General features: G+C 46.8%; 1 protein-coding gene across 1 annotated transcript in view; it reads right to left on the bottom strand.

Annotated features, from left to right (window-relative positions):
• The window catches only part of EBF1 (EBF transcription factor 1), a 266,385-nt gene that overhangs the window by 236,372 nt on the left and 4,432 nt on the right, over nt 1-25,581 (bottom strand). The window contains exons 5-6 of the mRNA XM_085317824.1: nt 19,118-19,191; nt 13,508-13,576 (exon numbers count right to left, since the gene is read on the bottom strand). Of these exons, the coding sequence (XP_085173950.1) occupies nt 13,508-13,576; nt 19,118-19,191 (143 nt within the window). The remainder of the gene's footprint in view (nt 1-13,507; nt 13,577-19,117; nt 19,192-25,581) is intronic.

Consider the following 25,581-nt stretch of genomic DNA (forward strand, 5'->3'; position numbering starts at 1 on the left):
ACACTGCTGTTGAGGTCAGCTTGCCTCGACCTTTGAAACAGGAAGTAAAATTCTCTCCAAATTTGAGCCACTGGAAACGTAGCAGTTATTTATCTAAAGAAATGGAAAACCCAGATTAAAAAAAAAAAAAAGCCAAAAATACGAAAGCTGCACAGGTGCGCGCATGCGCATCCATACGCCTAAGATGATAAATTGAAACACCAAATAAATGTATCAGCACGAGAAAATATGCAGAAATAAAAACATATAAAATGTTAGATTCGCAGTGGCTGCAGAATATTTGTTCCAAACGAAAACTCTAAAACAAGGAGGGGGTGTGTGTATATATATATGTGTGTGTGTGTGTGTGTGTGTGTGTGTGTATTTGAATATATAACCATATTTAGGTCATGGTATGATCCAAGTATGTTCAGAGCTAAATGATTTCATCTTTTTAAAAAATACTTTAGTTGTGCTGAAGGGGCTATTAATAGAATCAAAGTCATTATATTTCAGGCAGGACAGAAATCAAAACATTTAAAAGTATCTGTTCAAAGCTGAGCAATCAATTATTTTCCTTGCTATAAACTTTAAAAAAAGGCGGGGGGGACTGGGAGCCTTCTTTTCTGGATTACCTTTTACCCCGAGCTGACTTAGTCACTATTCAATTTCCAACCTTAAAAAAATAAAAAAATAGCAGCAGTACAATTTCAGCAGCAAACCGTCCCCCCAAGAGCCGGYGGCTTAGGAGGACGGGGAAGCGGGGCAGCGACCCTTCTTTTAAACTGACTTYGGCGCTGGCATAGATGAATTAGATATGACAAATAACTAATTTCTCCAAGCCGGAAAGAAAGGAAGAGCGTCGCGAGGATGGGCGATGGCAGGAGCTTGCTCCGCCGTTCCCTGTGCGCTAGCAGTCTCTTCCGGCGCTTCCCTGCTCCTCTCCGCCGCCGAACGCGCGTCCCACCTAAGGCTATCGCCTACCGCCGCCTGCATTTTATTTGCGGAGGGGCGCGAGCAGCCGCCGCGTGCCCTGGCCCCGAGCGCCGGCGGAAATAATCCCAGCAATCCACGACCGACGTGCACGCTTCCACGGGGACGGCAGACAATTAAAGTAATTCCTGAAGACTTCCAAGGAAAAGGAGCCCGGGGAAGGGGGGCCGGCAGGGACACCGATGCTCGTGTTTAATTTGAACTAAGCAACCGGTCCGGCTGCGAACCGGGGGGGTCGCCACCGTGGAGCAGTTTGTTCCTCTGCGTTTCTCTCTCCTGCGCCCTAATGACTACGATATTTGCAAAGAAAACATAATAGATTGTGGCTAGTAGGAAGATTAGAGTGAGGTTTGGAGCCTGGATGTTCCTAATTTGGCAAGAGCATCCAGCGGGAAATGCTTTCACATTCTGGTAAATTTGAATAAAATTATGTGCAGCCACTCCGATTAGGAGGGTTTAAAGGGAAATGATACCATAAAAGCAATAAAACCAACTGCTATCTGCTTCAAACACTGAAAACATCTTTTTTAAATTAATGTTTCCTGCAGCCCTGCCATGAGTTAGCTCTGAAATAATTTTAATACTAACAACACTCAAGAGCAGGTCAATCTAGAGCCCATCATGAGCCTGGATTAGTCCTCTACATCCTTCCAGAAACAGCCGGGCAACTTCCACCATTGCACCTGGTGTAAACCAGCAGCACGTCCCTGGCATCAGGAGAGCCGTGAGGATCTGGCCACATTGAAAAAAGTAACAGCAACAATCATAAAAAATATACCTTGCTCTCAGCAAAGCTGAACTACAGCCCCTGCACTGCTTGTCTGTTCTGACACTCGTCATCCTGAAATCGGTGTGAAATTCGGAGATGGTGGGCAAGCGTCTAAAGCCCGTGTAATCTCCCCGTCTGCACTATCTGCCTTGCACAGGAAGGAGGGAGCAGCTCAGTGAGAGCTATTCAGGGCCTCTCAATTAACCTGATTAGTTCAGCGCGCTGCTCTCATGAATGACACCTTATCTTGGAGCTGAAGGAAAAACTTACTTCCTTCTGGAGATACAGGAGTCCCCAAAAGCCAGCGCTGCGGTGCCTGGCAGTGCCCGGCTGCCCCGCTTCTGCTCAGCRAGCACCTGTGGTGGGCGCCCATGGCAGGAATCCATGGGATGGCACAATGCTCATGGTGGGCACCCATGGCAGGCATCGACGACGGCACCCATGGTGGACATCCATAGGACGGAACCTATGGCATAGCACCCATGCTGGACACCCACAGCATGACACCCATGACCAGCACCCATGGTGGGCATCCAGGGCATGATATCCGTGGCCAACATCCATGGTGGTCAGCAATGGCACAGCACTCACGGTATGGCATCCATGGCACAGCACCACCCATGGTGGGCACCCACAGCACTGCACCCACAGCTGGCACCCATGGGACAGCACCCATGGCATGACAACCATGGCATGGCATGGCATGGCACAGCACCTACGGCATGACCCCACGGCTGGCACCCATGGCACAGCACCCATGGCAAGATACCCACAGCTCCACGTTCCCACCCAGGGCCAGGCTGGATGCTCAGCTCCAGCCCGTGGCCCTGGTGGCACCCAGCGCATCTTGCAGAGCTGGCCAGGCGCTCGATGGGGTTCCCGGGAGCAGCGGTTCCTTAACCCTTCCCGTGCCAGGGCCGTGCCGGGACGCTACCCACGGAGAAAAGGTAGCAGCCAGGAGCCGAGACGGCCACAAAACATCACCACGCTGAACCGTGTTGTAGTCTGGAACTTGTTTCATGTTTGACAGATTAATGAGCGATAACTATGTTACCATGGCAAAAAGCTTTCCCAAAATTCTCTTTTATTTCCCTGAGAACAGTCTCGTGCTTTTTTTTTTTTTTTTTTTTTTTTTTTTTTTTTTTAAGTCATGCCACTTTACAATAACACAGATATTAACTAACAGCACGCTATTCTTCCGAGTGCGAACGGCTGCGGATGTCCACAAGGCTGACTGCTATACACAAACTCCAAGAATTAAGCAGGGAAAACAGGTGTCTCAATTACAATCATAAGACTGAGAACTCAAGTTTATGAAAGCTCAGCTGACTTTGAGGGCATTTATAATCCAACAGGAGAAAAACTCTGACGAGTGCCAAAGTATTAGTGCACTAATGACGCGTTAGGGCATGATGTATTAATGCTCTTGTAATTTCTGACAAATTAAGTTACYGTTGTCATAGCGGGGCAATTCTTTGGAAAAAAGCCTTCTCCCCTGCCACRCGGCGGGCGAGCTAAGAAAATTCACGTATGCGCAACGGGATTTAGCAAGAAGTTTTCCTCCTGCACGGTGGTGCAGTTTATTCAATTTTTCAGGATGCTGTTTGCCATGCGACGTAAGGAAAAACATAGCACAGTCCAAAAAAAAAAAATCCTTTTTTGATGTTTTTCCCTAAACTGGGCTGCATGCAGCCCCCCCAGCCATGCAGCCCCTCTCGCACAACACGCCCGGGCCTTGCCCACCGCGGCAGCCGGGAGAAGCAGCCCCCGTCCGAGCCGAACAGCTCGGCGACGTGCTGATTCTCCTCCTCTTCTAGAGCGAAGAAGTTTATAATGAACCCGGCATACATTTTCTCCTCTCCTTGTGTCATCCTTCTACTAAATCTGAACTAGGTAAAGTGGTTCTTTAACATCCACTTATCAAAGTGACTTAACATCTGGGAAGTCAGCCAATGGTTATGTACGATACAGATGCCAAAAAATCTAACTGAAAGATTATATCCAGGGAGGYTACAGAGAAGATCTGACTCAACCGGGTGGAAGTGGATGGTTCTCCTGGTCAGCAAAGCATGAGAGGTTCCTTGCAAAGCCGTGGAGAGAATTACGGAAAATGACAACATTTCAAATACRGTTTCTTTTTAACCCATTAAAGATGCTGGCTATATCCTGCACCAACAGCTTTTTCCAAAGGCAAATTTTGGAGTCGGTTCACRAACACTTTGGAAAAGCCCCCAAAAGAGGGGATGAACTGAAAACAAGTTTCTGCCTCCAGCAGTCATTGAGACAACACTAACAAGAGGAAGATCCTTTTTTATTGCTAGACACTCACAGTGGGATACGAATTCTTTTTAACGTTTCCTTTAGATAAAATTTATCCTCTCTGGGGTCACAAGCATGTCACCTGAGATCTTTTTTTTTCTTTTTTTGAGTTAAAAAAAATTTTTTTTAAATCATCTTTCAAAAGTCACCTAAACATTTAGCTAACTGAAGGATCGAATGAGGCAATAAGCTTCAACAAACAGTTTTAAACTCTGATTAGAAAGTCAAGGTGAGAGGAGGGCGAGCTGAGCAAACCTGAGCGTACAGCACGCTTTCAGGATCATGTCCTTGCATCGTTGCCACTTTTTTTTTTTTTAACCCATTTTTCATCTCTTTGGATCCCGGCCTGGTGCCAGAAGAGTTAAAGAAAGCAATAAAAGAACAACGGAGTGTACAGGGCAGGATTTACTGGCATTTACTTTTAATCTACGGTCCTTTGCTCTGTGGCTTATCAGCCCTATGTCAGCCCTTTTTCCTCCTTTATACTTCACGAGGGGACCCACATGCTGGCACGGACAGACAGAGCCCAAGTGTCTGCAAGCTTTTTGTCAGGTAAAAAGAGAAGCCAACGGAAAGGAACAAGAGGAAAAGCAAAGCTAAGAGGCATCTATTAGATGTCACTAGGCTTTTGTATTCATGTCAATGATTCAGGATTAGAGTATTTGAAATAATCTTATTGAGCGAACTCAAAAGCCCCACAGAGGGAAAGCCCGCTCAGTAGCATATGGCAGAGCCGCGGACAATATCTTATTAAGGATGTGTTAGCTAACACCATCACTTTTTATATTATATTACGGAACTATTGTGCCTCAAACGGTTAGCGAGACRGTATAGTTGCGGAGCGCCGGCTGGGACCGCGCGACAGAAAACGCTGCAGATTTGGCCGGGCGCGGGTTTGCGGGGGGATTTTTGTGTTTTCCCTCTCCCCCGTGGACGGCTGGGAAGAGGAAAGTCGCACGTTGCAAAGGGAAAAGGGAAAACRTCCCCGCGCCCGCGGTGTGCGCTACTCCCACCAGCGTCCGCCTGTCCTCTCCCCCCTCCCCAAAAAATACTCCTCTCCTTGCACTGCAGAAGAGCTGCCGCATTACAGAGGAAAAACATGGGAGACCCGGGGCAACTGCTGCTGTATCCTCAACAGAAAATCCTAACCTACCGCCAAATTCAGAGCCGTGCCAGATTAAGGGAATTTAATTTTGCCAGAGTGAATGCTGCTAGTCTGAAATCTTTATTTTCCCTTGGACAAAAGCTTGTAATTGGAGAAATAACTCTTTTTAAAGTTATCTTCATCTGCCTACACCTTTAGAGGCTGCAAGAAACTAAAGACAGAACAGCTCTGTTCATAGCAGTTCAGCGATCGCAGTGAAAGGCTGTATATCTGGGTCACCTTACTACTGTCCAGTATATAATTTCAGTGACTTGAAATAAAGCCTTTCTAATAACTCATTTTATATAATTCACATATTGACAGCACCCAAAAATTTGTTTTCACATTYCCTCTTTCTAAACGCCATTTTAAAGAAGTGAGTAGAAAATTATTCGTTCTGCTTTAAAAACCCTCTGAAATACTGTCCTGAGCAAAAAAAGTAAACACTCATTTGATACAGTAATATATTCTGATCACAAACTACCTATGCAAAGTTGCTAATGTGACACACTGGGAACCTTGTATGGGTTTTCTGTACTTTTCCAGCACTGTTACAGAAAAAACTGTGATGTTACAGGGAAAGAAAAAAATTCATASCAGTATTTACCATTACTGTTCCAGAGACTTGCTGCTCTCTCTCTGAAGAGCATGTTAAACGCATTTCTAGAAAGTTATTTCAGTCATGATTTACATGGAAACCTGCAATTTTTTTTTATTCTCTTTTAACTTTATTAGCTATATGTTGTATTAAAATTATGTRCTTCCAGCAGGCTAAAGCAGATTGGAATTTAGCATAGTTATTTTTGTAGATCTGGCCAATTACACACAAGGACACATTTCAGGGGCGAGAATATGCAAACATTTATGCTACTCAAACGAGCAAAACTACTCATACAACTAAGCTTCTGCAGAACGGRGTATGGCTTATGTTGTACCCAATAAAAGCTGCAATAGAGTAAGACAGATGAAAATTCGTGTTCAGAACAATTTTAGCTAATCTGCGTTAAAATTGGGGATGCTCTTTGTAAATACATTCTGTATTGCTCTTATTTGACTAGTCACGTGCGCATTCCCGATGCAAAGCCAAATGCAGAAATAAGCCAGGCGTTAAGATGGGACGGTCAGTCTACCCTCTCCAGAAGTGGCGTGTACATATGTACACACAGGAGAAGTAGCCAACATGTTTTACCCAAGGGCTGGATAGGTGTCAACAGCACACTGGAAGTTTTGTGAGCAGGAACGAAGGGCAGGACGGCCCTGCCCGGCCCCGGGCTCCGCCGCGACCCAGGCAGCTCGCCGCATTTTCGCTTGGGGGATTTTTCGGACCTGCCCTCTGACCGCGGCTACCCAACTTCGGCCACCCAAGCGGGGCGGCGGAGCACCGCGCAAGGTCGCTACCGGGCTTTGGGGTGCTCCCCCGCCAAAGGGAGCCGCTGGGCTCTGCAGGACGGGCTGTAGCAGCGAGAGGAGCCAGCACGCTCTCCGAACCCGTTAACCCGCGCTGACCGAGGTTATCTGAGATTTGCAGAGCCAGCCCAAGGGACGTTGCGACGTGCTGGCAGCTGCAGCTCTGCAACCAGGGGGTGCAGAGCCGCTCGCCCCAGGCTCGCTGCCCGGGCACGGTGGAGCRGTGCCGTGCAGGCGAGGACCCCGGTGCGGGTCCAGCCCAGCCTCTGCCTCTGCCCAAGGCACTCTTCTGGACTGACAGACAGCAGGAAACACGGCTGGCTAGGTCCCGAAGAGGCAGGGCAGTGGCTTAGCAATAAAAATGACAGTCAAATGCCAGAAGCAAGAGGGTTGACCGCTCTTCAGCTCCCCTAATTCACCAGAAATTCAGTGCAAGCTTGGTGCCTAACTCCTTTATTCTCCTTTATGTCTCAGACCCAATTTCTAAACTGTGTCAGGAAAGCCACTTCTCTACAGGAATGGGATCATCTACCTACCTGGAGACCGCACAGCAGCTAGCACAATGAGCCCTCTTTGTGACAGGAGCCTCCCTGATATTAAATAGTAATAATCAGGCATAAGATCRCAGTGAAATAAAGCCCAAAGCACTCGCTGCAGATTCAAAAGGCATCACAGAGAAGCAAGTAACTATTAGAGTAGTGTGAAATGTTTGCAGTGAAACCCAAAACCACATAAAACTTTCCTGGTTTGGGGTTTTATAACAAACTGAAAACTCAGAACAGGTTTGCTGAGAGATTCATAAACCTCTTGAGTGAAGCTGAGACCAAATTARGGTTTTGCATAATAGTTATGAAATTATACAAAAATCTTATACTAGAGTAGGGGGTGAAGAAATCAAACAAACAATAAATGGAAGCTGCTTTGTCCCTGAAACAAGTTAATTCAAACTCAGGAGAAAAATAAATGAATTTTGGAAAGGCAGAGATACGTGCCAACCCCTATAGACTGAAACAGAGAGAGATTCTTGCAAGAACCYTTGCAAAGTTACCCACAGCGTTAGTAGTTTCTTCACCCAAAAGAGGGCTAGCACAGGACTYGGTAGGAGCACTGGCAGAGGGGTGAGTGTCTATTCCTGATTCTCCATGCAAGAATCACGTCATGATCGGAGTCTCCCATTTATCTTATTAAGGCTCCAAATGCCTTTGGTTGCCTGAGTCATATGGGAAATGTTTTGGGTAATGCTTTTCAGATGCATCAATCATAACCAAATCTGGGAGGATGTTTGGCTCRGTGCCTCCCCACTCAGTGCGTGGCTTCGGGAATCCATGAGAGACACTCYGGGTCAACTTCTGCCCATCTGAGCATCCCATCTGGAGGGGCAGGGGGGTTAGAAAGCCTGCAAGATGTCCCTGTTGGGTGCTGCAGGGTAGTCCTCTGTTGCCCAGTTATCTACATCCCAGACTCCCTCCCTGCCAGGTAAGTAACTCCCTTCTGTCTGGAAAGAGCAATGAGGCAGGTACTTTCCAGTACCCAACTCAAGAGAACATCCAAATACTCAGGTTCAGCTGCGTTCCTCACCCACGTCTTGATGTCTGTGAAGGACAGACTCATGCCCCCCCTCCTACCCTTTTGAATGCAAATAAAAGTGCACGTGCCCTGGGTGGACAGGACCTGCAGCACCTCCCCAGCCAGCGTAGCAGGACACCAGCATGCATATATCCCTCCAACCAGCACATCCAGATTCATCCCTTGCGCAGGGCCAGGAGGACCGAGGCTGCAGCCAGGGACTCAACTCAGTGCAAGGCCGAGGCCAAGGGATCAGTTTGCAGCAGCCTTTCTGCTAGGTTTTACTCACATCCATTTGGCACTGCACGCCAAAGCTCCTGGCATCTCCTGCCACTTTGCCATGACACCGGCACTGWGACAGGCCGGTGGCCCTGTAGCCTGGTTGGGGATCAGCTGTGAGCACTGATCCCTTTCCTGCAGCAAAGCATCTCTTGGCAGCTTCCTCACAAGCAAAATGCCCTCCCTCTTCATGACTTTTCAATAAGCTGGTCTGCTTTACCATACCTCCTACATCTCCCCTACCTTCTCTTTGGGCAAAGAAAGCTACTGCAAAGTGCATTCATTGCTGCATCTCCCTAACAGGGGTATTTGCAGGAAAGATACTCTAAGTGCAACACAGTTCTTCTGTGCCATTCTCCCACCTGGCTGGTATTTAGGACGAAAAGATGCTCAGACCCGTAAAACACAATCCACTACCTGGTGACTTGCAAAGCAGTAAAACAGAGACRTTGAAAGTCATCCACCTCACTTTTCACATCCTTGCACAGTGAAATCCTACCCATAAACCTAACATTTCTCAGGTTAAAGGCTGAAAGATTTCAAAAACATACGTGGGTAAGTTGGCTCGCTCCATAACCACACTGCCTGGGTGCATCATGGACATGCTTGAGAGAGCCTGACTGCACATCCCATATGGCAAGTGTCAAAACGGCCTGGCGGAGGGTTGCATGGACCTTTCCAATGCTTGTAGCAAGCCATGCACTAAAACATACCTTTGTGTCACCTGATAATGCAGAAAAAAATATTATGACCTCCAACCCATAGGCTCTCCACCCCTGCTCTATCGACAAGATCTCTACCAAACTGGCATTTCACAGGCAGCCTCTTCCAAGCCAGAGGAAGCCTTATTGCCCAGAGGGTGCATCCAAAGCGGCACGCAAGGCGCTCCAATAGATTCCCGCACAGAGGCCAGCAGAGACCTTAGGATCACCGCACCGACCTTCCTCGGACACAGCATCACCCCGCGAGCTCCCACGCAGCGCCCATTAACTTACACAGCAACTGAAGCTTATCTAGCCAAAGGATAGATGGTCATGAGCTTTCTTAAGCAGGTCACATTGGTACTGGTAAACCTTAGCAAAGCCTCTTTCAGGACACTGTCCTCACCCCACTGGTACAGCCTGGAAAGAGGCAAAATTTGGGGTGCACCAGCAATTACCTYCCCGAGCCTGCTTTCAAGACGCAACATCACACCCTGGGGCTATATAGTGCAGRTCGGTCACCAGAACATGATTCTTCACGCCGAGAGTTTTTCTGCAACTGTATTCGGGATTGCAATGATTATTTCTATTTCATCAGTTAACAGGACTACTGCTTACTAGATCCAGCCATAAAAGGTAAAGAAATCCCTAGCAGGTACCRATAATGCCGTTAAATACTGGTCTCTACAGCAGTAAATTGGGTTTAAAAGTTTGGAAAAGAATGCCAAGAAGCCTCTTTCCTGAACCTAGGAATATTATAAAACTCCACTTTCTCCCCTATGTGACTTTTGTCATTATCATCTTTTCTGATTCTTACAAAGCAAACCTAATTAGGAAGCTCTCTCATTAGTCTTCCAGAAAAATTAGCACAGCTTATGCTAATTACTCCTGTAAAATTTAATAAACTCGATGAAATGGGAATAGTCTAATGAGGTTTTATTTATTGAACTAAGATAACTGTAAGGAAAAAGGTTAGGACACCAGGATATCCAGAGTGGTAATAAAACTACAATTTATTCAATTCCTTCACAGGAATTTTATTGCAAACCTTTTAAATTCAAATATGAGTTACAATTTGAATGTTAAATCAATCTAGAATGTTATCTAATAACAGGAAGTGCTCTGTGTTTCCTTTAAGCATGATTACAATGCAGCCCCACTACTGTACTTGTCGGAGGAATTGTGCATTTGTACCATGACAATAATCCCCCTTGAAAACGGGTTCCTGTTCATCAGAGCTTCATCTGAACACACGTAACTGGATTAGYGATAAAATATACAGGCTATGCTAAGATGATTCAGACACACGCAGGTTTCCAAGAAACTTCCTAGAAATGACTGTTCTATACGCACAGGAGATTTATTTCATTTTCCGGCGAAAACTCAGATCATTGTATGAGTATAAATGTCTTTAGGTCCTTCTCACTGCCATATMTGCTGATACGGAAACAGAGCAAAGTATAAAGTACTAGCATAAGGTCACATCCTGTTTCAAACACACCTATAGATTTTTTCTAAATATCACATTTTGATTAAATAAAATATACAGTATATTTTTCACTTATAAATCTAGGGTTTGAAAAAGGACACAACAAAAGTAACTTTGAAGTTGCGAAATAGCATCTTCACCAAGTTATCTCAACAACCAAAAAGACTGAGCTCTCTCTCTCCCAAGTATGTCTAGCTTCATCAAAGAGAATTATCAATCCAAAGTAGCATTCCAGCACGTAAGAAGAGGACAGCATTTCCATGTAAGTCCACATGTCAAAAATCCCACAGACAGATTCTATGTTAAATCAGATTCTTTGGATTCATRGGATTCGATGTAAGAGTTTGATTAAATCCATAGGCAAGACTTTATCATCCGACCGTAAGGCATGAGGGAGTGCTTTAGCCCAAATGGTAAATGAATTCTGTAAGCTCACATGCAAATAAAAATAGCTAAATATGGTTTTGCATATCAATTGACATAATAGTTTAAAATTGTGTGCATGCAGAAGTGACAACAGCAGGCAACTAAACATATGTTCTGGCTTGTGCAGGCATTTTAATGTTCGAACAATTTTAAAGGATTCATTTTAAGGTAAAAAGGCTCCATATAGATCGCTTTATCCTTTCCAAGCGAAAGAGGAAAAGAAAAAAAAAAAAAGAAAAAAGGGAATAGGATAAATGTCACAAGAAACATCACTAAAGCCACTAACTGTATAAAGCACATACTTATTTGGCCTAAATTGTTTGAACTAGCCCTGGCCAAGAAAAGGTTTTAAGTACCCTACTGGGACAGATGCGAAGCGGCAACAATAGAAGCCAACTAATGCAATCCAGGTAACACAATCCTGTTTCAAAAACACAGGCAGGGCTAATTACAGTACTGCTGAGTCAAATTTCTTATACCATTGCAACCCACAGGAACAGGTCAAAATCAGATGTTATTCAAACCACAGTCATATCAACCTTCTGTATCAAAGTCACAATTTAAAACCAAGTGAAGAACTTAAAAGCTTAACCCATTCACAAGCAAAATGTGATTTAGTACGGGTGGTGAGGTAAGAGGCTTATATTATAATCTTCAAATTATGTTTAGCTAGTATTTAAATATAATCTTCAGAATTGTTACATTTCGCATCAATTTAAGTAAATACTGATAATTTGATCACTGCTAGRAAGCTAAATCTGTTTCTCCATGTAACTGTTTTGCTCGTTCTGTAGAAAGCATGTAACAGACAGCATCTCTGGCTTTCATAATTTAAAATGATTTGCAACTCACAGTTTTGCATACTAGATGGTTAAACAAAATATTTCTGTAAACCTGCCATTAGCATCTTAACATCTCACTTTCCAGTACAATGAAAAATTCATGTGAATTTTGTAGCTTTCATGTCACTCAAAATGCCACTCCAACACCATGTTTATCGTGTTCAACTCTGCAGCACGCTTATAAAACACATCTCTATACAGATTTCACTATGAGGTTTTTTTTTCCCCCACTTTCTCTGGTATTACCTAACGTTCACAAAAGACGAAAATACGCCTAGTTAAAACAGGTAGCTATCTATCTTCTGAGATTTAAACATTCGCAGGACTACTTACTATAGCTAATCAAAACATCTGCTATAAGCTTCCAATATTCGCACTTTCTTCACAAATTCAAACGAGAACTATAAATCTGGAAGTCTGCGTAAGCACAACGCCCGGCAAGGCTCTGCAATACTCGCGCCCCTGTAATTCGGTTTTGATGCGGCACTGAACACATCAACCCCCCTTCGCCTTTTTATAAATATATATATATATATATGTATATATATGTGTATATATATATATATATATATATATATATATACACGGACACCCTGGCACGGCAGGTGCTTTGAGCTTAATATAGCAAATGTTAACTCAGGCAGTAATACAAGGAGCAGCACTCTGCTCTATACTCTAGCTTCTATATATATAGGTAATATCCCTTCAGGACTGCTGTATTCAGATTARTGCAACGGTATTGCTTTCCCTAGCTGATGACAGACAGTTTCCATACTTCGTGGCCATTTAAGTCTTATAGAGTAATGCTACATAATAACCTGGTTATCACACATGGCTTCGTACAATGAATTTCAACAATTAAAATGTAAAAATGACTATTTGGCTACCATTTTGCATAATTGCAAGCACGGAAACTACACGTTGCTCAGAATAGCTAAAATAGATGTATTGTACTGCAATGATTTACTTGGTGATGTCAGATTAGTAATATGGATCTGTTTAAAAAAGCAATAATTAAGGCAGGCAAAAATGAATTAATCAACTGACAATACAGTCAAAATAGTATTCCAACCAAAGAAAATAACAGGAGAAAAAMCCCTTAGTTTGCAGATCTATTTTTTAACTGTTTTTATGCATAAATAAAAACCTTAAAATGTAGATGGATTGCATCCAACAGAACTACTGTAGCTAAAAGTGATAATGATTCAAACATTTTTCAAATAAAAGTTAAATATTTATAAGCACCCAACCACATTTCATAAATCACAAACTATTATTATTTTATTCCTGAAGCTTCCCTGGCACAGCATGTGAATTGAGCCACAGAAAGTCAGAAAGAAAAATATCCTCCTGCTGCACATGAATCAGTTAGGAGAAGCGGAGCCTTCCAAAGAGCAGGTCACTCCGTTACATCCCATATGGCCCTTCCATGGCAATCACGAGTGCAAAGCACAACTAATTTGGTATCAAAAACAAAATTTCATCCACGGATACTCCTAATTCTTCCCCATTAGCAACAGAGGGCAGGTGTTTCGTTATAATGAGGAGGAAAAAAAATACATATATATCGAAGGAAACAATAGCAGTCCTTACCTGTCAATTATCACTGGATCTGATGGAGTCTCATTTCTGTTGCCACAGCTTTTCTTGTCACAACAGCGGCTACAGAGCAAAAGTGAAAGGATTTAGTGCGACCATTACACTGTAAAATCATCATTACGAACATGGTAGGTTCAAATTGCCGGCTAGAGTTACCGTTCTGGCCCTGCCTGGAAATCAGTCAGATGTAGTGGGTCACACATGGGTTAATTACTACGTTTAACTTCTGGCACAGCTGGTTAGCAACGGAAAATATAAAAAGAAATTTTTACTTTTTTATGTTTCACAAATACTAACTCAAGGACCATCCGGAACAGGGAGAGCGCTGCCTGTTTGCGAGCTCCCGCGGCGGCGGCTCGCTCTTCGCTGAGCGCGGCTCTCGCCTTTGCCTTACGGCGCACGCTCCGCTGYGGGGAGACCTCCTCCCGCCCCGGCCTGCCAGGCCCGTGCGCTCCCCCGAAGAAACAGGGGAGCTAAAATCGCAAACGCCGCCGGCAGCGGGTTTTTACGCTCGAGCGCGGCCGTCTCCCCGAGCTCTCCGGGAGCGTCGGCGACCGCGCAGCTCCCGCGGCCGGGCCCCCGCGCCGCGGCAGACGCGGGGCAGCCAGGGGAGACGCAAGCGCCGGCGGCCAGAGCGCTGCTCCGCCGCCGGCCTCGAGGCTCGGGCTCCTCTGCGCCGAGGCGGCTCGTCGCTCCCAAGGAGAAGTTAAGTTACAGTTTGCGACGACGCCTCGTCGGGGGTTATTGTCCGTCCAGAGCCGGACTCCGGCGTCTACGCAGAGTGTCAAGACCCGCTCGGCAGGGAAAGCTCTTCTTCCACAGCTCCTAACCCTCTGAAGGGAAGGCTCCAAGCAAAACACGAAAGCCAGAGAAGCGCCAGGTCTTCCCAAGCCTTCCTCGGTCCCTGAGCACCCTCTGCGCACCTCCTATGGGTCAAGGGCCTGGGGGACCCTGCACATGGGGACCGCCTCCTGGGTAGCACCAACGAGGGCAACCCCTCTCCATCGCAACCAGCTTTCTGGCAAACCTCAGCCACGGGCCAACCAAGCCCGTGGTAACCACCAAGCTCGCTCCAAAAGGAGTCGCGAGAAACCCAACGTCCTCTTACTTCAGCAGCCCACTTGGGGTGGGTGGTAGAAACCACCACGGTCGTGCTCCCTTGCGGAAGAACTATTTTCTTTTCCCCCGAAAGGTGGAGGAACATCAGCACAAGAAGAGGTCCTCACTGGTGCCACACCACACGAATGGCCCCGTCCTCGCCGTCCTCGCCGGTGCCACACCACACGAATGGCCCCGTCCTCGCTGGTGCCACACCACACGAATGGCCCCGTCCTCGCTGGTGCCACACCACACGAATGGCCCCGTCCTCGCYGGTGCCACACCACACGAATGGCCCCGTCCTCGCCGGTGCCACACCACACGAATGGCCCCGCCGGAGCCTGACAAAGGTTCCCTTGTGTTGCTGAACAATAGGGCGAATAATCTAGTTACCCACCGAGACTACCCATAAAGCAACTAACCACACTAAAGATAACAAAAAAGGGGCCTTCTACCAAAACAGCCTGTTTCAACATGGTTTCCCMAAAAAAAAAAAATTGTTTTCAAAGAGAGGAAAATACATAATTCTTTTCACCGCAAAAAGCTTCAAGGCAACTATTCAGGGCTGAAACTTTTCACAGCTAACACATGTGCGGTGTCTTCACTTTGGTGGAAGTTACATTGTTCGGGATTGCCAAAAAAAACTGCTTCGTTTTACAGCACAATACCACACTCGATTCACCAAAAAATGTAACAGCCTCGGCACGCAGAAAGTATTAAAGTTTAGGAAGGAATAAAACGCCCGGTAGGTAGAGAGTCAGGCGGGCGTTCGGGGGGCTTCTCTGCCTAGAAAAGGCCGTGTGGCGGGAGAGCAGCGAGAACGCGTGGGGCGAGAAAATTCACCCACAAACAAGGCAATAAAACCCGCTAATCATTTCTAAATGATTAAAACGTAACGAGAAACAGAGCTGGCGCAAGTTGAGACGCCGCCGCCGCCGCCGCTCCCGGGCGCGCGGCGAAGCCGGGCTGGACCCCAGCGGCGGCGGGGGCCGGGTCCTCGCCGCCGCGAGCGCTCCCCCCTCGCCCGGCCGCCCCCGACGGCGAGGGAAGCCCCAAAGATCTTCTGCGGGGACAGCGAAGGAGGAGAAATCGCGGCGGCGGGGGGCGGCAGCCCGCCGGGCTCGAGCAAGGCGTTACGAAGCCGCGCGGGAGGTTTTGCTCGCAGACGCCCAAAGCGCGGAGGTGCTAGAGCTTCTCGACAAAAACAGCTGCGAGGTTTTATTTTATGCAGACAAAACCCATATTTTACTCCAGCTCCATTCTCAGAAATCGCTGAACCGTTTTAGCTGAAACTTTCCAAAGAAAGTCAGCCCGAGGCTGACACCCTGCAAAGGACATTTCAGCCAGAACAGTTTAAGTTTGGCAAAGCTGTAAGCCACTGAAAGTTTCATAATGGAAATTGTTGAGGCGTTATTTAACTATAGATGTCCCTCCCCACGCTGCCTACAATACTAATAAATTCCACTGAGGCTGTGAATTCTTCCCAGCTATTAATATTTTTTGCCAGCCGTGTGGATTTTCGATCTGACAAAACACAATGAAATCCTTCGGAATAAACAGCCACCTGAAGCAAACCTCGGCCCCGCTCTCCCGCCACGAGCGCGGGCTCCGGCACATTCGAATTCTTTGTCTTATCCGCGCCGCGGCTGCAGTATATTACAGATACGCAGATTTGTCACATAAATGCAAAGTTTTATTGTGCAGTTAGCCTTGATAGAAAGCACTGCTGAAAGTTGTTTAGAAATTAAATATCTAAAACAAGCTATTTTAAAATACAGAGTCCTCACTATTTCATGTCTGAAATGAAGAAATTTCATCTTAGGGAGAGCAAGCTGTCTTTCACACCATATGGCTAATGGTAGTGCATAGCAATTAGCCGGGCTGATTAATGGGGAACAGACTCTAATTTTATGCTTATAATTGAGGCTGCATTTGCACCCCTGGTGCAAATTCAGCACATCCCAACTTCCACTTACAACAGGCAAGAAATCAAGAGAAACAGAATGGTGTGGATAGAGATTTTTTTTTTCCCTTCTTCCAGACCCCTAAAGAGCATCAGATTTGCAATTTAAAAGAGTGTTAGCAGCACAATAGATGACAGATTTGTGCAATAGGGTCAAGCAGGCTGGTAAACAAACAGCACCCTCTTACAAATGTATGGGCAGAAAGGGAAATGGGTAATTTCTAATATGAGCTGTAAGAAATTTGAATACATCTCCACCACCCCATCAGACACACAACATTTGCCTACCATGGTCAGATTTTTTTTTTTCTTTTGCTACTGCTCTATCTTATGTTTATGAAACACGAAGCAGCGACCAGCAGTAAACAAATACAAGAATAAAGCCCTTGATCCAATGAATTTTAAGAACGGAGAAAGTGTAAACTGCTTTAATAAAGAGAAAGATTGCTCCGAATGACATCGCACATCTTTCAGCATTCCCAGAATGGAAATAATTTTATCTCAGTCGAAGTATATTGACAAGGCTGTAAATCTCTGATGCAGATATTTGGTCTTACAGATAAAACTCAGCCTTGTATATAAGTTGCAATTTATTTATTACTCTTTATATCCCTAAAGTATKTGTAAGAAAATTAATGCCTCAAAGCACGTAATTCTTACTCTTGTGCCCCCCGCTGAACAGGAGTCCTTTGGTGCTAGCTGGGAGGAACACGAAGCTCCTCCGCACGCGTTTCTGAGCGAGCTTTGCTGCTGCTCCAGCTGGCGCTGGAGGGGCTCCTGCCGGCTRCAGGACCGTTACTGTCTGCTTTGCACTATTGCTGGGCCCCAAAAAGGCTTAAATTCTGACTAAGACCCAGCGCTTCCACACAGTTGCAGGTAGATACAATCCCTACCTCAAAGCCTTGCAGCTTAAGACGCAATAAGATGCATCTTGCRGTCCTAACGGCGAGCAGAGTCAGATCCTGCTGCGGCAGGTGCTTTAGCACGTGCTTAGTTTTACTCACGCGAASGGCCTTCACTGTGCCTCTGGTCTGCTCAGACGAGAGGAGCAAAGCCTGCACTCGAGCCTTATCGGGTCAGGGGCCTCCTTTAATATTTCCACGAATTGTTCCTAGCTGGCTATCTGGCGTGAAAGCGGTGCTAATTGGGCCAATGAATTTTGGGGCAATTACGAGTTGTCAGCACGACTTGGGTTTCCCTTTGGAAAGGTCGAGGAGGCCGGGAGCCYGCAGCGGAGCCGCGCTCAGCTCTGAACAGCAACGGGAGCTCGGGTCCCTCTTGGAGGCACCTGCCTGCTCTGGGAGKGCTCATGCCGTAACAGGTTATATCTTTGGTTTCCTGGAAAAACCTGAGTAGAGTTCATCAGCGAGGAGCTGTCGTGGGGGGCAGAACAAGCAGATCCCCAGGAAGGAGGGAAAAAAAAAATAAAYCAACCAACAGAGACTATTCCATGCAAATACTTAGTCTAAGACTCTCCAGCGCCAGGAAACTCTCATCCAAGTTTATTCTTAGAAGTGGGGAATAGTTTTTACCCTCAGGTTACCCCCCCCCCTTTTTTTTTTAGTAAATATGTTTTACAAAAGTTGTGTAAAAACACATGCAATGGCATTTTGACAGTCTTATAACAACTTGATTGTAACGATGAGCTTATGCAAGAACGCCCCGCGTACCACCAGGGAATTATTTTGTGCCATCAAATAACATGTAGCAAATTTTTCAGACTTGGAAAAACACTCATCAACTTTAATGAGACTGCAAGGTCAAGCTCGTCTAGGTGTTGGAGGGCTCTGTGAGAAGATGCTGACTTCTCTGCCCTAAGAGGGAAGTAGAAGAGGCTTCGTGTGTTTCTACCAGCCAGAAAAGAGAAGGAAGCGGCGGGCTGCTGCGGAAGTGCTGCGTTAGGGAGAGGAGGTATTTGACTGCTGTGTACTTCAGCGACCGACGCCAGGCAGGCGTGTTCAGGGCAAAAGAGCACCGCGCGGGGCCARACCGTGCAGGGGGAAGTTTGAAGAAGCTCAACCAAAAGACATCTTTTGCATGGAGGGGCAGCGCCCGCTGCGCGCGGGCCAGGTGGGGGACGTGCGAAGACGGCTCGAGGGAAGTCAAACTGCAAGGAAGGGGTGTCTCAGCGGGGAGGAAGAAAGCCCTCCCGGTTTCGAGTCTGAACGCACGTCCAGCAAAACCAAAAACGGCCAGTTTGTCGCTTTGCTGGGGATGTTATCACGGGGGGTGGGAGCAGAGACATTTATCGCTCGAAAGATTATAATTGACTTTATTAATTTCAGTGAGGAGACCTCTTCTAGGCTGCAGTGTCTAAATGCAAACCAGTGGCGTTTCGTTAGGAATCACTCTTTATAAATAATTGACATCTGGTGTGACGAGACCTTGCTGCTAATTACACACATAGAACTGTGTTACTTTGGGCTTGTTTAATGCAAGAAAGATAAATTTGAAGTCCTAAAATAGCTGCAGGTTCAACCTAGATTTTGAGACACAAATTCATCTTCTCATCACTAATTAACTGAAAGCAGCGTATTTCTTACCTGCACATTATCTCATGCGTGAGCAGAACTCGACACATTTCTGGGTTCTTGTCTTGGCCTTCATATACTATTGCCTAGAAACAAAACACATTTTTAGCCGTGCATCAAGTTGAGTTCGGAAAAAAATAAAAACGCATCGCAGTAACCGAGTGCTCAGCCAAAGTTGCAAGCTAAGTCTCAGGCAGCAGAAACCATGCCTTCGCAGAACCCGTTTCGAGATTTGCAGTTGGAAAACAGCACAAGCTGAGTACAGCTAAGCTGCCTCCTCTCTGCTGCACATCTCTCAAGCGGTGTGTAGGATGGGCTTTTTTAGTAGTCAAGACAACCACAATTTTCTTTTCAATTCAGAATAAAATATAAACCTAATAGCATTAAAAGAAAAAAAAACACAACAGCAGGGCTTGGCACACTTTGAGCCCTATTCATTTGGGGGGGGGGGGAAAGCGCGAGCTCATGTATTTTTAATTCCAAAAGCTGCACACTGCACAGCCCAGGCGTTTTACTGGGAGCTCCCGGAAGAGCTCGTGCCTGATTCTCCACTCGAACCCATCGATCCACTGGTTTCCGGAGAGCAGCTCTGGAGTTACAGCAGCATCCGTAAGCACGCAGCAGGCCCTGCCAGTGCAAAGGGCACCAGAACAGCGCAGAGCAGCTCAAGAAACCGGACTCGAGGACAGCGTGGGGAAACCCTTTAAGCGAAAGCTCCGGGAGGACGTGGCTGCGTCCACGCGCGAAGCAGGGTCCCCGTGTGCCGCGCTCCCGGCAGCCAGCCCGGAGGGACGAGCCCCGCACGCCGCCCCGCTCTGCCCCTCGCTGCGGCGGGACCGCGTTAACCGCTAACGTGTAGACTAAAGAAAAGGGGGGAAAAAAGAAAAAAAAGAGAAAAAACGATGGAGGCAAGAGGGAAACGAACTCTGCAGATAAATGACATCTGCTGTGAAGCTAATAATAAAAAGAGCCGGGGTGTTGAAAATAAAAAAAAAAAAAAAAAAACAGTATGTTACCTGGACGAAACATATTTTATGGAATGGGAAAATTTGGAAACAGAAGGTAGGAAACAGCAGCGGGAAGCGGCCAGGCACCTCGCACAGGCTGTGGGGAGACAGCAGGGCTGGCTCCCGGCTCCCCGCGGGCGGCGCACGGACCCCGGCGCGCGGTGCTGAGCCTGCGGGAGCCGGGTTTTAACTCCGTTTTAACAGTAACATGCAATATTAATATTCAGCATTATTAAATGATTTAGCGATTCCATAAATAATATTAGGAACGGCTCCGTGTCATTTGTGTCGGGTTTAATCGTTTCATTCGGGTTTTACTACGTGCTTTCTCGCAAAAAGGGAGAGCCTGCGTGGCTTTTTGCTGGCAAGGTAAGAGGGAAGGTGCCCGGGGCCTTTGGCTGCACGGCGCAGGCGGCGGGTCCCAGCCAGACCCCCGCACCAGCGGAGACCCCGGCTCAGCACCTGGACGCACGTTCAAATCCGCGCCCGGGGGAGCTACAGCGGCTCTGCAAGAGGCCTTGGAAAACTGCCGCACGTCCATCCGCRTCTTGCGTTGACCCGGGAGCTGGGACAGACTCAGAGGCGCTGCAGGAAGGATTAAATAATCCAACTTTTTGAAGTTTTTTTCTTTTTTTTTTTTCCAATCGTTTCCCCATCAACTGATTGCTCCCCACCTCCGGCCCGTGGCGGGAACGCGCCCCGGAGAGGACTGTGGCCTCCGCTTGCACTTCTTGGGCTTTCARATCTTAAAACAAACCTACCCAGTACGGGTTACCTTGTTGCCAACGAAAGGAAGGACAAAGGAGAATGCAAAATTTACCCCCTTTTTTTTTTTTTCTTCCTCTCCTCTTCCCGCTGCTATGCTTACTTAACCTCCAGGTACCCGCTTAAATAACTCAACTAAATAGCAATAACGAACGGGCAGAGCCGAGGCGGCGGTACGTAATCACCTTGTCCGTTACGTTTAACGTCAGCGATCCCTCCTCGCCCGCACGACGCGCTCCGGCCCCGGCCGCGCGACCGGTTGGCTTCTCGCGGCGCCCGCGCGCCCCGTCCTTTCTCAAAACTCAGCGGGGTTCGTCCCAGCACCCTGCTCCTCCGGGAATTTCTAGGCAATTCCGGGAAGCAGCGGGAACCRCCAGGGCCACCTCGGAGCAGCTCGTCCCAAGCTCCCGCCGCCGCTTCGCGAACGCCTCGGGCGAACAGGCGCGCCAAGGCGACGGCCGCCGGGCCGAGCGCCCCGCCGGCCCTCCTCCCGCGCCGCTCGGAAGCGTTGATTCTGCTATTAGCTTCAGAAAGGAAGCAGCAACAGCTGAAGTTTCAGATCTTTAGAGCTGCCACCAAGTATTTTTACAGGAAGGGTCTACGGCGTTACTGCTGCRAGCACGCTTCGCTGTGGGGCTGAAAACGCACCGTCTTAAGAGAACTACCTCAATTTTTATTATTATTATTATTATTTATTGTTTTTTTTAAAAAGTTCAGGTTTTGAACCGGGGCCGCTGTGGCAGGATTCCACGTTGCACTGATGGAGTCGCAATTTTGTCAAATCAGGATCACATTAATGAGAGATAAAGTGAAAGTTACTGCGTATAAACTTAGACCACAGCAGGGCTAAAAATAAGCCTGCAAACACACATCAGAGTTGCACAACAGAACACCAGCAAAGGAAACACGAAATGATAGACTTTGGGTTTTTTYCCCCCCCCCTTTTGTTTACTTCTTGTTGTTTTAACCTGATGCATTTCATCAGCTTTCCGAAACAGTTTTTCTTCTCCTGAACAACTGCAATATTCTGCCCCCCCACCCYGCAAATTCACCTTCCATCTTTATAAACTCTTATACACATACGGAGCCTTTCTGCAAGAAGCCCCAGCGAGCGAGGATCGCTCGCGCGCAGACGGATTTCCAAATCGGGCCCCTAAAAATCTGCGCCAACATATAAGACTTCCTGGCTTCTAGTTAAATAAAGCAGCATAAAAAGCAAAGTCAAACGTAATTCACTAGTTGCCAGCAAATAAAAGTTACTGAATCGAGCACRTCACAGTCGTTTCTAGACTACAAGTGCGTCCAGAACAATTTGCCCAAACTTTTTAGTGACGGCGTTTATAAAAAGAGAGGGGGGGGTGAAGGGGGGAGAATATAAAAGTCAAGACTAGGGTTTTCATTTAAACCAGTGGGAGTTTTGCCTGARTAAAGACAGCAGGATAAAGCAGTAAAAGAGCTGACGATTAAGTTGGAAAAATACAGAGCCCTGTTTGGTCCCTAGCTGTCCCGGAATAAATCCGGATTTACGCTGGTACAGCCGAGGGCGCGATCGCCTCGCGGCGCCGCTGGCCAGGCAGCAGCGCTGCCTTCCGAACGCGACGAGAGCGCGGCTCGAAGAAACGAGATCGCGCTCGTTACGTTCCYCGGTTATGTCACGGCCTCGATTTTAAGAGGGCGAGAGAGAGAGACAGACAGAAATCGTCAGCGGGCGCCTAAAATCGCTCGCCTTCGAATTCCTCCTCCGCTCCACGCGACGAACCCCCTCTTCACTGAAATAAAGGGGGCGGAAAAACCCGTCCGAACGAGAGGCTTTTCGGAGAGCAGAGCTGACACAGGTTGTAATGACGTATACAGACGTGCACCCAGAGAGAGAAAATAAAACCCCGGCCCCGCCGAACTCGGCGGCGCCTTGGCAGCTGACCTCCGACGGGCCAGAATTTCACCCGGCGAGCCCCAGCCTCGCATCCGCGGTGCCTCCACTCAAAAACACGCTGCGAATTCAGGGCCTTGCGCGCGTTTGGCTTCGAACGCTTAACCCTGCGTTCCCCGAGCTTGCGCCTTACCCGGGCGAAGCCCGGACTCATCCCGGCAYGGGTTTAGCCCGAACACGTGCGCCGCGCTGGGTCCCGGGCAGGGGGCTCCTCGGGGCTACGTGCCTCCGTACGCGAGTCAGTAGCACCTAATTATTTTATCCAGTCTCCCTCCGTCTTTGACGCACCGCCTGCTTATCAATGCATTCACACAAATTATATAAATTTATCTCTCCTAATATGTTCATTTTTAATGGTTTTCAAACATTCACATGGAAACAGCTCTAGCGTAAATATCCCAGAACAAATGGCTGTATATTATACAGGAGGGAGCAGTTGGGCTGCCAGACTGGGAATGCACCAGGCCATCTGGCTCAGGCAGTCTCTCCAAAATCCTCAGCTTTGTTTTCACCCTCAGACTCCAAACAACACATTTTCCACTGTGATGAGTTTACATTTTCCCAAACACAGGTCCTGGTCATGCATGCAAATTCCAAACTTCTCCGTTCCTCTCTGTACAAGAAAATTAAAATCACCTGCGCTTCTAGCATCTCACCAAAGGAACAAGAAAGCTGCTAAAATCTGGCACAGYGTAAACTTTCCCTGTCACAGGGGTTAGGTTTTGTTTTATGTTTGTGTGAAATTTCTCTGCTTCTGCTAAGGCTCCTCTGAACTTATCGATAACATTTTTTTCCCAAGCGCGTAGCTGCCAGGGAAAGGACAGCTATGATCTAAGCACAGAACAGAGCTGATCGAATATCTGCATATATCACAGCATACGACAGGGGGGAGAAAAGAAAAAAAAAAGAAATCATTTGCATCTAGAGTTTAAAATTACTGGAAAAACGCAAAACAAACATAGTCCGTGTCTGAAGGAAGCATTTTTGACTCACGAGGCCTCTCAGCAGCAGACAATAGCTATCTCGCAAAACTTACGGTTTTTAAGATGCCTGAACCGTATTACCATCCGTTATATCTTATGGACGAGAACAGCAGAAGGAAAAATGGGTGGGGAACAAGTATTTCAGATTTATTTCCTCCATCTTTCCTTACAGTGAAATAGCTTAACTTTATGAAAATATAACTGAAGAAATAGAAGGTATCTTTTCTCTGTAAATGCATTAAAATCCTTAGGCTTGCCTACAGACTCCAGGTTTATCAGAGCAGGCATATTTCACATTTTGCAGGCAATTTCAAAACACATCATTGTTAGAGCCAGACCTACTGCGGGAGAAGCTGCTGGTTTACAGAAAGCAACAGCTATAAAGTTTGGGATCCTACAGGGTTTCGAACGCATTAGGAACGTGATCCTGACATAAAACGAGGTGCCAAGATAACATAAAAGCAAATTTAATTAAGGCAATATTGACATTCAATATTGTTACCCTAAGCGAAAAGAATTTCCCCACCAAATTAACGATTTGCGCATTGTATTTGCAATTTAAGAATGACTGGCGCACAGTCGAGAAACGCAGCGAGACCCCTCGAAGGCACGCGATCGCCAGCTCACCCCGGCGCTTTCCCGGGGCTCCCGCGCAGGCCAAGCGCGTTATCCTGCCCGCGCCCCGGCACAGCCCCGCCGCCGTCTCCCGCTCCGCGCTCCCGCAGCGCTGCCCGCTCGCCTGCACGGTCCGTACCCAYGCGCGCGATCGGCCGCGGGACAGGCAGCAAACTCCTCGGTCGGCTCAGCGAGAGCCGCCGTCCTGCCCCGCGCTGCGTCGCGGCTGACAAACAACGTGCACGCGCGCACCGGGACGGGCACGTTCCCCTCTCACCCCGACGACAGGGCTCTTGGCACGAGTTTCTTTGCCGAGTACAGCCATGCAAGCAACCGAGCTACGTCCTGACCTACCCAGATCAATAACTCCACAGCACCAGAAACGTCCCCTGTTTATTATATATACAGCACGTAGCACTGGGAAACCCTGGCTGTGCATCTGCTCATACCCTGCAAGCTCCTGATGCAACGTTCACGCTAAATCTGCRAGTAGCAATCCCACGCACAGAAATCCAGGTCGGATTTGCCGAACGCATTTTGTTTTGTCTAGCCTAACTTAATAATCTCTATTTGTATAAACTTTGGAATTTGTGTTTGTGAAATCAAGAGTTAAATCTGATTTGTCCGTATTAAAAAATATATTTAATATAAAGAAAGAGTGGAAGGTACTTTCCCGTATGTTCTGGGGAACCTAACTCAGTCAAGCTTTGCTTCTGTGGGATTTTTAATTTGCTACCAGAAACCTCAAAGTAGCTGTAATTTTAGTCTGGGAATTCACTATTATCGAGTATGTGAATGTGCATGTATGAGTATTGAGAAGCTGCTTGCCAGCTGAAACATGTATGCTTCCGCAACAGTTTCATTTAAAAGTAATCATTTCATTATCCAATTTGTTCTGAGCGTCATGCATTAAAATACTACACCTTCAAGTAGACTGACAATATATATTTAACTTTCATTAAAAATTAAAGATTTTTCAGACAGTCTTTGCAATATTTAATTACAGTTTGATGATTTGAAAGTTACTCAAGAATCTTCTATATAATTCACTGCAGTAAAACTTAACTGATATATTCAACATTCTGGGGAGCTTCTGCTCTATGCTGAACTTTGCTTCCTAATAAGCATTTAGTAACCAAAGTGATCACATCTCTGAAATAATTGCACTTAAAAAAA

Source organism: Rhea americana, unplaced genomic scaffold, assembly GCF_003343005.1.
Source record: "Rhea americana isolate MKP2758 unplaced genomic scaffold, rheAme1 scaffold_51, whole genome shotgun sequence".
Taxonomy (NCBI): domain Eukaryota; kingdom Metazoa; phylum Chordata; class Aves; order Rheiformes; family Rheidae; genus Rhea; species Rhea americana.